Source organism: Cercospora kikuchii (assembly GCF_019650295.1).
Source record: "Cercospora kikuchii DNA, contig_00008, whole genome shotgun sequence".
Taxonomy (NCBI): domain Eukaryota; kingdom Fungi; phylum Ascomycota; class Dothideomycetes; order Mycosphaerellales; family Mycosphaerellaceae; genus Cercospora; species Cercospora kikuchii.
In genome coordinates, this window is record NW_025408589.1 from 682,969 (window position 1) to 694,166 (window position 11,198).

The 11,198-nt window shown below is 52.3% G+C and overlaps 6 protein-coding genes across 6 annotated transcripts; 3 read left to right on the plus strand and 3 right to left on the minus strand.

Moving 5' to 3' along the window:
* Positions 1 to 226: 226 nt before the first annotated feature.
* CKM354_001145700 (prohibitin subunit PHB2) lies at positions 227 to 1,324 on the minus strand (the record flags this gene model as incomplete). The annotated part of the gene is made up of 4 exons (XM_044806947.1): positions 227 to 553; positions 605 to 1,029; positions 1,084 to 1,196; positions 1,251 to 1,324. 4 exons carry the CDS (start codon positions 1,322 to 1,324, stop codon positions 227 to 229), a joined length of 939 nt encoding a protein of 312 aa, XP_044662882.1.
* A 270-nt stretch (positions 1,325 to 1,594) lies between these two features.
* Positions 1,595 to 2,559, minus strand: CKM354_001145800 (uncharacterized protein; the record flags this gene model as incomplete). The annotated part of the gene is made up of 2 exons (XM_044806948.1): positions 1,595 to 2,322; positions 2,388 to 2,559. 2 exons carry the CDS (start codon positions 2,557 to 2,559, stop codon positions 1,595 to 1,597), a joined length of 900 nt encoding a protein of 299 aa, XP_044662883.1.
* A 443-nt stretch (positions 2,560 to 3,002) lies between these two features.
* On the plus strand, positions 3,003 to 4,765 carry CKM354_001145900 (uncharacterized protein; the record flags this gene model as incomplete). Its single annotated transcript, XM_044806949.1, has 2 exons — positions 3,003 to 3,098; positions 3,500 to 4,765. 2 exons carry the CDS (start codon positions 3,003 to 3,005, stop codon positions 4,763 to 4,765), a joined length of 1,362 nt encoding a protein of 453 aa, XP_044662884.1.
* A 151-nt stretch (positions 4,766 to 4,916) lies between these two features.
* CKM354_001146000 (uncharacterized protein) lies at positions 4,917 to 6,500 on the minus strand (the record flags this gene model as incomplete). The annotated part of the gene is made up of 1 exon (XM_044806950.1): positions 4,917 to 6,500. The coding sequence occupies one exon, from the start codon at positions 6,498 to 6,500 to the stop codon at positions 4,917 to 4,919; it is 1,584 nt and encodes a 527-aa protein (XP_044662885.1).
* A 180-nt stretch (positions 6,501 to 6,680) lies between these two features.
* Positions 6,681 to 7,892, plus strand: CKM354_001146100 (uncharacterized protein; the record flags this gene model as incomplete). Its single annotated transcript, XM_044806951.1, has 1 exon — positions 6,681 to 7,892. One exon carries the CDS (start codon positions 6,681 to 6,683, stop codon positions 7,890 to 7,892), a length of 1,212 nt encoding a protein of 403 aa, XP_044662886.1.
* A 2,096-nt stretch (positions 7,893 to 9,988) lies between these two features.
* Positions 9,989 to 10,628, plus strand: CKM354_001146200 (uncharacterized protein; the record flags this gene model as incomplete). The annotated part of the gene is made up of 3 exons (XM_044806952.1): positions 9,989 to 10,319; positions 10,378 to 10,454; positions 10,518 to 10,628. 3 exons carry the CDS (start codon positions 9,989 to 9,991, stop codon positions 10,626 to 10,628), a joined length of 519 nt encoding a protein of 172 aa, XP_044662887.1.
* Between the last annotated feature and the right edge of the window lie 570 nt (positions 10,629 to 11,198).

Sequence of the window (11,198 nt, forward strand, 5' to 3'; positions counted from 1 at the left end):
GGACCATCCACGAAGGCGAAGGCATTTCGAAGTAATTCGCTGTTTATAATGCATTGTCCGGAATAAGTGAACACGCCAGAGGGCGGCTGAGGCAAGAAGTAGAGTAGTTCTGGTATACATACAAAGTATAGCAGCATGCTCGCTCATGACCAGCTTGTTAAAGCCATGCTTTTCCCCTTCATCGATTTTACTCTGTACACTCCCCAGGTCATTGTTTGTTGTACGTTCATCGCCCGGCTTTCTTCTCGTCGCTCGTTTGCGAGAGATTCAAGCCGAGGCCATTGGTGTCCAGATAGACCTTGTTCTGCGATTTCTCGAGAATGGCAGCAACATTCCTGGCATTCTCAAACTCTCGCAGGTCCACATATGATCGACTCTTCTTGATGGCATCACCAATCAGTTCCGCAGAGCGTGCCTCACCCTGTGCGCGAACGACAGTGGCCTGCTTCTCCTGTCTCGCCTTGTCGACGACAAAAGCGGCTCTTTGTGCTTCTTGCTGGGCAACTTGCTTCGCTTCGACAGCGGCAGTGAATTCGGGCGAGAAAGCAAGGTGCTACGATAGTCAGCATGCAACTTCGTCAGACTCACATCAATGTTTGCTCACCGTCAGCGAGACATCGTCCAGCATAATATTAAATCGTGCTGCTCTCCTGACCAAGTTGTCCCGTACCAATCTACTGACGTTCTCACGCTGCGTGATGAGCTGAGATGCATTGAATTGCGCCACGACGCTCTTCAGCACCTCGTTCACGATACTCGGTAGCACGCGCTCATCGTAATCCGTACCCAGCGTCCTGTAGATTTGCGGCAGCGCATCGATTCGCGGTCGTGAAAGCACACGACATGTGATATTGACCATTTGCAAGTCCTTGGTGCCGGTCAAGGAGGCGACGTTTCTCGGTTTGGCGCGGACATCGTAGTCGACGGGCGTTTCGAACCAGGGAATGCGGACGTGTGTTCCTTCACTGTAGATTTCCTTTCCGACACCGCCTATCCTCGTGTACTTGATCGCGCGATGACCACCCTCCACTGCATACTATTAGCGAATATCCCATCTATCCCGTGTTCCGCAATATGGCCTACCGTTGAAGAGGGCGTTGTTGAAGAACCACACGCCGCCACCCAGCAACAAAAGGCCGCCGATGCCCGTCAGCGCTCCCTTAGGTCCAGGTCCGCCTGGAGCACCACCGCCAAATCTGCGCCATCGTCAGCCGATATCCCATCTTCGCGTCTATTCGCCTCTTCCGCACTTCTTGCCCTGCTGCTGCACTCGTTGCATGTTCTTCTGCAGCGCCTCCCACATTTGTCGCGGATCGTTGGCCATGATGGCGGTAGCGGCTCGTCCGATTCGCGTCGATTAGGTGATGGATGGCAAAGAGAGAGTGTCGCGGTGGATGTTCGATGACCTCGACATCGACCAACGTCGACATGGCTCTTTCCGCGCTAAGCTTCGAAGCTCGGACATGGTTGTGCGGAGGTGACTAAGCATGGATGCATACATCTTCAAAACAGCGCTCCACTGCTCTTGCTTCGATTCTGTTGTACATGATTCTGCTACATAGGACAATATCCGAGACGATCTGCTCGTGTCTTTCTACCGCCGCTGAAAATAGCTTCCGCCAGTGAGGTTCTCGTCCGATCGCGAAACCAAGCCAGATCTCTCCGCAAATTGCATCTCTTCGCCGTCCGGAGAGATGATTTTCAATCCCTTCATTGACCTTTGGAGTCTGCCTGGCTGGTAGACCAGCAATAAGCACACTGCAATGAAGATGGGCACCGCCTCGAACAAATAGGCAAACACCTCGTGGCTCGCCACAAACCCAGCGCCTCCTTGGGCATGCTTGATACCAACGACCAGATTACGCAACACTATGCAAACGCTCCCCGCCAATAGTGCAATAATGAAGCGCTTCCATTTCAAGCCATCTGCTCCAGCCTGCTGTCTGCATCTCTGGAAAAATACGCAAACGATCCAGATGAAAGCCACAAACACCACGATTTGGAAGACCAGCCCGACCACGACCACCTTTTGACCAATATCCTGTATTTTGCTGTCGATCGTGATCGTCATGCCTGTGCCAGACAGTTGCACTAAGAAGCAGACCACGTCTCCAAGCACGAAGATCTTGCTCAGCCATCGAGGCCTGATGGGCGAGAGCTCGGCCGCGTCGAGTGTCGTCACGATCCTGCTTATGGACATATACATCGTCGCTGCGAGAAATATCGGTGCCGGTAAGACAAGCAAGTCGTAGAGGACGTATGCTTTAAAGTTGTATGGTGATTGTGAGAGCCAAAACCGGCCATAATAACCACACGTCTCCACTGGAAGCGTATGTCAGCACTGATGATTGCAGTGTTCAAAGTGAGGTGAGCATGTTTAAACTTACTGATACAACCCATCACGAAAGGAACGAAGTACCAGGTCTTCAGCCAGCACATTTGGAAAAAATGGCCAAGCGTGCATATGCCAAATGCCGCGATGAAAATGATGGCCGCTGGACCATTGGGAGGACCTGAAGCGAGACCAAACCATCTTGTGCCGTCTGTTTGAGCATCCATCCTGACTCCCGGAGGGTTGATGAAATTGTCAAAAGGTACTCTCGATGGTCCTCCGACATACAGTATTGAACGAGTGGAATGGCGCGATGCAACGAAAGATGGCCCAGGTATGTGAGCAGAAGCCAATGCTTCTACATTTTATGCATGCTCCATTGATGCCTTGAGAACATCTTTCAGATCTCGAATAAGGCATCTCGCGCCTGGGAGCATTTCGGCATTCTATTTCTGACAGCCACATACCGCAGCTGAGCGGTTTCTCTGCTGCTCGCAAGACTGCACAGGCAACAGTTGCCGTCCTCGTATTCGTTGCGGCTCTGCTGTGATTCGTGGGATTCTCACGCAAAGAGCCCCACACCTTCGCAACTTCAGCTTCCAGCCGAGAACGACACGACACGCATTTCATCCACGATGCGAGACGGCGTATCGCCCACGACCAGAGCACAATGTCGGACGCTTCACCCCATAAGACGGTCTTAGCCAGACAGACCCATCGAAAGAGCAGATTTGGCTGCTTACAATGCAAGAGGCGGAGAGTAAAGGTGCGTTGCGACTTTCTTGTCTCTTTCGTACTCGCTCCCAAAGGAATTACGAGCTGTGCTGCTATCATCTGCCATGGAAGAGGCCCGATGCATACTCGAATGGCTTTCGCCACGCTGCCAAGGGGAAGAGTGATACAATACTTCTCCCTCTGACAGGATGAGTGCCTCCCTTCCCATCCAGCATCCCCCAGAAGCTGAAAACCATTGCACTTCCCTCTCCTGCCGGCCAGCAGCCTCTGTCTTCAAAGTGGTGCTAGACTGCGTGCACCTGTAATTCGAGTATGGAAGACCAACGCCCGGACTCTCAAGAAAGCCCAACCAATTACGCCACCGAAATGGAAGACGATAGCAGCAACATACTGTCCAGGCGCATCAAGTCACTAATATGGATGTTCCAACAGTGTGGCGAGGAAAAGCCTGCCTGCAATAATTGCGCACGGCGACATATGCCATGCAGCTATACCTCTTCATATCCAGCTTCGAAGGTTTCCTCAGTACCCGGCAACAACGATGTTGACTCTACTCCTTCACATTCAATCACGTCCTTCGACAACAGTGCCGCTTCTTCTCCCATTGTGATAGACGACCTCGCGACTTCGTCTTTGGATACGAGCAGATCGACAGCTTCACTGCCATTCGACTTATTCGATCTCGAGCTATGGAACCACTGGACGACCATACTTCGTTACAGCCTGACAGAAGATGAGAATGGCGACATAGCCTGGAGCCAAAACGTCAGTCAGCTGGCATTCGCGCATACTTACATTGCACAGCTCATACTTGCACTCTCTGCACTACATCTGTCGAGGACAAATGAGTCCCGGAGGATAGAGTGCATCGCGAGATCCAATTTCCTGCAGAGTAACGCAATTAGCGGAATGATGAGCGTGATGGAAAGTGGGAACATGAACTCCAATCCCAACGGATTGTATGTCGCAGCATGCTTTCTAGTCTTCTGCAGTTTCGGCAAAGGACCTCAACCCGGACAATATCTGGTCTACAGCGATGAAGGCGAGCCAGAATGGCTTGGATTACTCCAAGGTGTGAAGTCGATACTTTCAGAGCATCGACGTGCCATTTTCCCCGAACACGCCCCAACTCAAAAGCCTAAGACACCCGCCGGAGACAGCGAGGAGGATCGCGTTGATCCAGAAGAGGTCTTTACCGGATACAGTGAACAGTTCGCTGCTTTGCGCAAATCGATAGAAACGCTCGAGGCAGAAGACAGCTCGTTTAGCAAGTATCTCCGTACCCTCGACGATCTGAAGGACTGCTACTCTGCGATTCTCCAGAAGCATCCGATTGAGCAGAACGAGGCTGTGCCAGGACCTTGCCACCATACTAAGCGCGGGGCAAAAATGCAAGTGGCTTCGATCCGCGTGAGAAATCATCCAGGCATCGGAGTCATTTCTCACCACGCCTTCGCGTGGATCTTTCGCTGTAATCAGGACTACCTGTCTTCTGTTCAGACCCGGCGGCCTATGGCATTGGTCCTTCTGGCGCATCACTGCGTTCTTCTTGCTCTGTTGAAGGATATATGGTACATGGATGGCTGGGTTCCACACATTGTGGAAGCTATCAAGAGAGATCTGCATCCGAGTTATCAGCATTGGTTGGACTGGCCGTTACGACATTTGGATCATGTGTACATTCCGCCGGCGCAGTGATGAGGAAAACAGCAGACTGACAGGAGTTGAACATCGAACCTGCGAAGCGTGGTGCGAACTTCGTGGGTCGCTTTCTGATACTAAGCACTGATTCAAGCGCGCTACGAAGAACAACGCTCATGCTCCCTTATTACCGTAATTCATCTACCTCCTACTGCCACAAGCACAGCTTCCCGCTCGCTGTCCCAGCCGCAACCCAATCCATGCTAGGATGGAACTGCGCCACAGCAGGCACAGCAGTGATATTCTCTCCTCCCAACTGCGCCAGCTGTTTTCCATCACCAGTATAAATATCCACAAAACGATTCATGTTTCCAATCACGAACCTTTGAATCCCATCCTGCGGTTGCAATTGCCATTGCGCTCGCAAGATCGTCACCCAACGACCTGTTTGATTATTATGCGGCACGATCGTCGCGGGATTCATTTCTGACTCATCGAGTTCATGACCAGATTTCCAATCTCCCGAAGATGAGAAGTCGTATATTTTGACTGTGTCGTCGTAGGATGCGGTGGCGACTTGACCGGCAGAATTGAACGCTGCGTGGGAAACGGAGAGTTTCGAGAGATGCTCGCCGATGAGGTGCGGCAGGCGGTTCTCGCCTTTGCCGGAGATTTTGCGCAGATCCCAGAGTTTGAGGGTGCGGTCGAGGGAGGCGGTGGCGAGGAGGTGGGGGTGGGCTGGGTGCAGTGAGAAGCCTCCGATTTTCTTTTCCGAGAGTTGGAGGAGTTCGATGGTTTGGTGGGCAGGGGTTCGGAGGTCTTTCATGCCGTACTGGCCGTTCAAAGTCGTGAAGTGTAGCACGTTGGGATCCGCGTGCGCGATCTGGACACCGGATACTGGAAGGTCCTCGCTGCGTTCTTCAGGCGCGTAGACTTCTACTGCGGATGCTTTGCCGAGATCTAGTTTTCGTATTGAAGAGTCGTAGGAAGCTGAGAATAGAGCGTTTTGATCGTGTGGGGAGCACTGGAATGCGCTGATGGTTCGCGTGTGAATCTTGAACGTGGTGATGGCCGGCTCAATTTCATCGTCGACTTCATCTCCATCTTCGTCTGCATCGTCTGCTTCTTGTTTGATCTTCTCAGGGGAGGTTTGTGAAGCGTCGAAAAGTCCCAGGCTGCCTGTTTTATCTCCTGCAAATACGAGTGCCTTGTCAGGTGTTGGGTGAAATCCAAGAGCATATATTCTTTCTGGTGTGATCTTGATTCTGTTCGGTTCTGCACCTTCCCACAATTGCAGACTGCTCATGCGCTCGCGCAATGCTTTGAGCTCCTTATCTGAAGTGTTCTTCACATCTTGAGCATCGAACGTCCTCTCTCCGGGATTGGCTGGTCCAACTAAAGATAGCCAATTGCCGGACCTGTTCCAATTTGCACCATTGACTATCGCCTCTTTCAGGTCGATATCATCGCTGACACGCTGCCTCTTCGCGATCTGTTGTTGCTGGAATGCTTGCGCCTCTTCTTCCTCCTTCTGCCTGGCCACCTCTGAATCTGCCACTATGCCCTTCAGACGAGACGAAGTCCTACGTGGGCCTTCTTCCTTGATCTCCTTCTTCACTTCTCGCTTTCTCTTTGTTCCTGCGCTGGCAGCAGGCTTTGCTTTGGCCTTCTTGGGCCCCAAACCAGCCTGCTGAGCATCGAGCTGTAATTGTTGCAACAGAGCCTGGTTCTTGGCGATTTTCTCCTGTCTCGCACGCTCGTATTCGCTCACTTGAGCGCTTGTTCTCGCCATGATATTCAAGAAGTGTCCTGTGAGTCCCAATGTTGATGTTCTTGATGTCGAAAAGTCGATGACGGACACGCGACGAGGACGCGTCGCGATTCACTTCCGAGATTGTCACGAGATATTGCCGTCCCTTTGACGAGAGCTGCTGTGTGCTATTCCTTCCATTGACACCGGCAACGACACATCATGCTGGCTGCAAGAGCATCCCATAGGCTAAGTATAGCAGAATGTGCGCACGGCACTCTCCTACCTTTTCTGTACCAGACCAAGACCATTGCTCGAGCATATTCAGAGGAGCTGCATCTCGATCAAAAGGCAGGCCAGGGCGCGGAGGAGGGACGCAAGCTGCGAGAGATCAAGGAACGATGGTCTAGGAGGCGATCTGTGACCACTCACGACGATGGACAGTCTGCCACTAGAGTTCACGAACGGTGGGAACCCATCTCGCAGCGTATGCAGAATGTGGCGCGCAGGCCAAAAAAATCACAGAGTATTCCTTTCGAAGGCAATACTGGGTCAGCGACGCCGTCAGAAAGACTACAGAACACAACGATGACGCCACGAGAGATGCAGGTCTTTGAGCAATTGTTTCGCAAGGGAATTGGAAAAGAGACAGTCGAAGAGCAAGCACAGGACAAGGCGAAAAAAGCCTCGAAGACAAGTGCCGGCGTGGAATTCCCAGACCTGCTCAAGCCATTGGTCGAAGAAGCCGAGCAGCTACGACGGCAGTCTACATTGGATAAAAATGGCATGGAGACGATGGGGGAGCTGGCGAAACCTCTGGAAGAGCTGGAGATCAAGGATGCACAGGGACTTGCTATCAAGGACCGCATGGACAAAGCTGCCTCAGATGTTGAATGCTGGAAGGTCCTGCGTGAGCATGTGCTTGATCGTTTAGCAAACGAGTCGGACCACAATGCCATGCAAACTAGCTTTCCTGCACTGCCTGGTCTGCTTCTGCATCACATGAGGCTACATGCAGACAAGTTGCCTGCTACGCACTCCCTTGGCCTTGTTGTTCTTCCTGAGCTCAAGAAAATCGGCCCGCTCGCTTTTGCGCTCGGTGCCACCACAGAGCTGTACAATCAGCACATGCAGCTCCTCTGGCGACAGTATCGTGATCTCGATGAGATAGATAATGTTCTGGCAGAAATGGACAGGGAGGTCTACTCTTTCAACGAAGGCACGCAAGATCTTCTCGCCGCGATTTTGGATCACGCCGATGACGCTCTGAGTGGAAGATTAGGCCCCACTGCCAGAGCTCTGTGGACGATGGACCGGAAGTCGAGGGGACTTGCAAAATTGAAGGAGTGGAAGAAGGCAGTGGACCAGAGACTGCGAGAGCAAGCACTGAGCGATGTACAGGCACTGCAGGCAGATCTGGATGATGACGCTTGAAGAGAGCGGTGGGAAGCACGCTGCGAAGTGCGCAGCTGCATAGAGCGGCGCATAAAGTCAAAGGGCCTGCCAGGTGACGAATCCTCAGCCAACTCACCTTGGGACCCCCGTCAGGAACATAGGCTCCACCTGTCGCCAAGACTGCTTCGTGAACTTTACTCTCCGTTCCCGTATAGCAGAGGCGATCGGCATTCCAATGCCGACCAGGTGAAGGGAAGACCCTACATCTGGTTTCAGTACCGCGATCCGAGTCTCTCAACTGTCTGAGACCGATCTCGCCGGTTTCTTGCGTTGAACACTGCGTAAAGCTTGCCGGACTCGAGCCCAGGCGGAACGGCGGCAACTTCTTTGTGCCAGCATACAGCTGATGTTCAGAGTATGGCCGAATGAGGTGAATCCATATCGCACAACGATTTAGGTAGTCCCGTGCTCCGGCTGCCACGTTATACAACCACGCCCGGAAGCCTCGACGATCCAGGCCTCCGTACCTGTGCTTATGCGATGGACCAGCATCGCGAAGACCATGCGAGTGCTCAGGTTGTTCTACGCCTGGTAGCGCTGCCAGTATCGCTTGCTGCGTTATTGCACTGAAAGCCATTGGCGATATTTGGTGGGATTGTAGCACAATGTGCGACGGAGATGAGCACGCACCTTCTGATTAGAGGCAGCGCAATGTAACAGAGTGCCGATTGTCCATCTCCAACGGCTTTCGACGATCATGTGCAGTACTGACGATGCTCAAATAGACTCACTACTTGAAACAGGTCCGCAAGCCACGCTGACTCGTTCACAGTGCCGCACCAATCCGAACCTGGACTCTGCTGTAGCAGAGCCTGCACAATTGGCTACCACCTTGGACCCAGTCACTCCAGAGCTGCTACACGCACTGCAAAGCATAGCTGCCAAGATTGGGTCCATGTACTCATCACTCCCGGATACGAGCCCGTGTCGAGGACTCCGCCTCGTTCGCATCCCCTTCGACAAGGCAGCACATCAGCACAAGATGGATAGGCATCACGTTCTAGACTGCCCCTATTGTGAACATCAGACTACGCAGGTATGGCTACCGTGGAGCAGCGCTCGGCAATCGGACGTCACGTTGTCATTTACACTTTCGATGTCAGTCTGAGCTTGTTTGCCGAACGGACCATCCGGGATATGACAGTGCCTTCAATTGTTACATAAGAGCGAACATTGATTGCTGGCAGTCACAGGATCGTTACAGTGAGCTGATGGAATATGAAGCGTGCTTCGTCAGTGGCGCGCAGTCCGGGGTTCCGCTGGCTTTGCGCGGGACAGCGGCTCGGTCAGCCCTGTGGCATCCAAGGCATTGCATATTCAGACTGCAGGAGTGGATTCTCAACGGCGTACAGAGCAAGGTATGCACCATGTCTGTGCTGAACGACCGACGTGGAAGATGACGATGTGACTTACGCGTGACGATAGGGCACAAGATGAAGGATGCTGGTTAATGTCCAGGGACATTGCACAGGACTGCCGAGCACTGCTACAATCACATTACTGCCTAATGATGCGAATCTCTATCAGTGGAAATCTAAGACAGGAGCGATTAGAACAGCTGGGGAAGATTCGCCGAACGCTTCAGGTCCACAACGCTGGTGCAAACGTTCTACGTCAAAACATGACCGACTAACCCGCCAGTGGAGAGCGTTTGAAGATGCCATGTTGAGTAACTTCTTACACGAATTGATCAGGATAAGCTTGTTCTTGCGACCAGGACAATAGCTTATGGACAGTGCCGTCAAGCTCCAGATGACGGGGAGCAGTATACTCAAAATAGGAACATTGCTGAATCGCCACGCTGTAATCAGCCGCCAGCACCAATGCCGATGATCTTCGAAATACCTGCTGACGATCTAATAGGGCAATCGAGGATGAAGCCTGCAAACTCTGACCTCAGTATTGCATGCCGCAGTGTGAAGACCGACCGATTGGGAAATTTTCCAATGATCGACATGTCGACAGCATGAAGCTTGCGGGCATACAGCTGATGAGTCTTGTTTGAGGGTAACATTGCCGTCTGGGCGAGGAAAGCAAGATGGAAGAGAGAAAGGAGCGTCCAGCATGTATAAAAGATGGCTTCCAGTCCACCTCTGATCAATCCTCATCAACAACAGCCTCTCACTGCCAGCTACACACCACAACCAACTTCACCACTCACTCTTATCACATCCACAAACCGACAAACGTCAACCATCAACACCGCAAGAATGCAGTTCACCACTACCGCCATCATTGCTGCCTTCGCTGCCATCGCCGTTGCTGCTCCAGGTGGAGGCTACGGTGGCTGCCAGTCTGGCAACTGCGGTGGAGGTTACGGCGGTGGCTACGGTGGTGGCTACGGTGGTGGCCAGCAAGTCTGCTGCTACAGCGGCCAGACCCAACAGTGCTGGCCATACGGACACCGTATGTGACACATGTTATAATCCCACCATGCGCATTCATGAGCTAACATTCATCTCAGCTGGCTACCCAACTCCAGAGGGCCGCAACGACATTGATGTCTACTCTTGCCGCAACCAGGCCAATGGCTTGGTTCCAGTAAGTCACAACGATCCATCTCACAACCGTATGACCAAGAATCTGACAATTTGACACCATCAGGTCCAACTCTGCGATGTCTTGAACGGCAACCAGATCCTGCCAATCAACCTCCAGCTCCTCAACTTCGGCCAGACCACCGGCGGCAACTTCAACGGCGGAAACGACTCCTAAATGTTTCCTTCCGGACACACACCAACCACCCACAAGAACTGACAGCAGCGAACGAGCGGATGTTGTAATGGGCCACAGTCAAAGAATCTTTCGTTTGTCGGCAATGAGGATGTGATAGAGACAGAGGAGGGTAAAACATTCGTTCGTACCAGTCGGTGTATTACACTATAGTAACCTTAAAGCACACATCAACAACGAAAACCACTCCCATCGCTTTCTTTCCAGTAAATTAGGTGCATCAGCTGTGAATGAGCATCTCCAGTCTCCATAGCGTGAGACGCCAGGAGCTCTGGCCGAGACGTCGTCCACATCTTTAGTTGTTGCTCCCAGATTCCGCTAACGATTTCGCAAATCTTGCGCTACTATTGACTCTTGCTCTCATCTCACAGTCTATTGATAATTTGGCCAGCCGGCAATAAGAGACGGACTACAAGGCCCACACTCGACTTCCAGATGCCGTCAATGACAGTAGCTAGCAGTGGACAGCAAAATTCAAACTGAGAAACATCCACACATTGTCCTCTCTCGTTGCGACCTTGCCTCTATGCTTATCTCGCTTCTCGAGACACA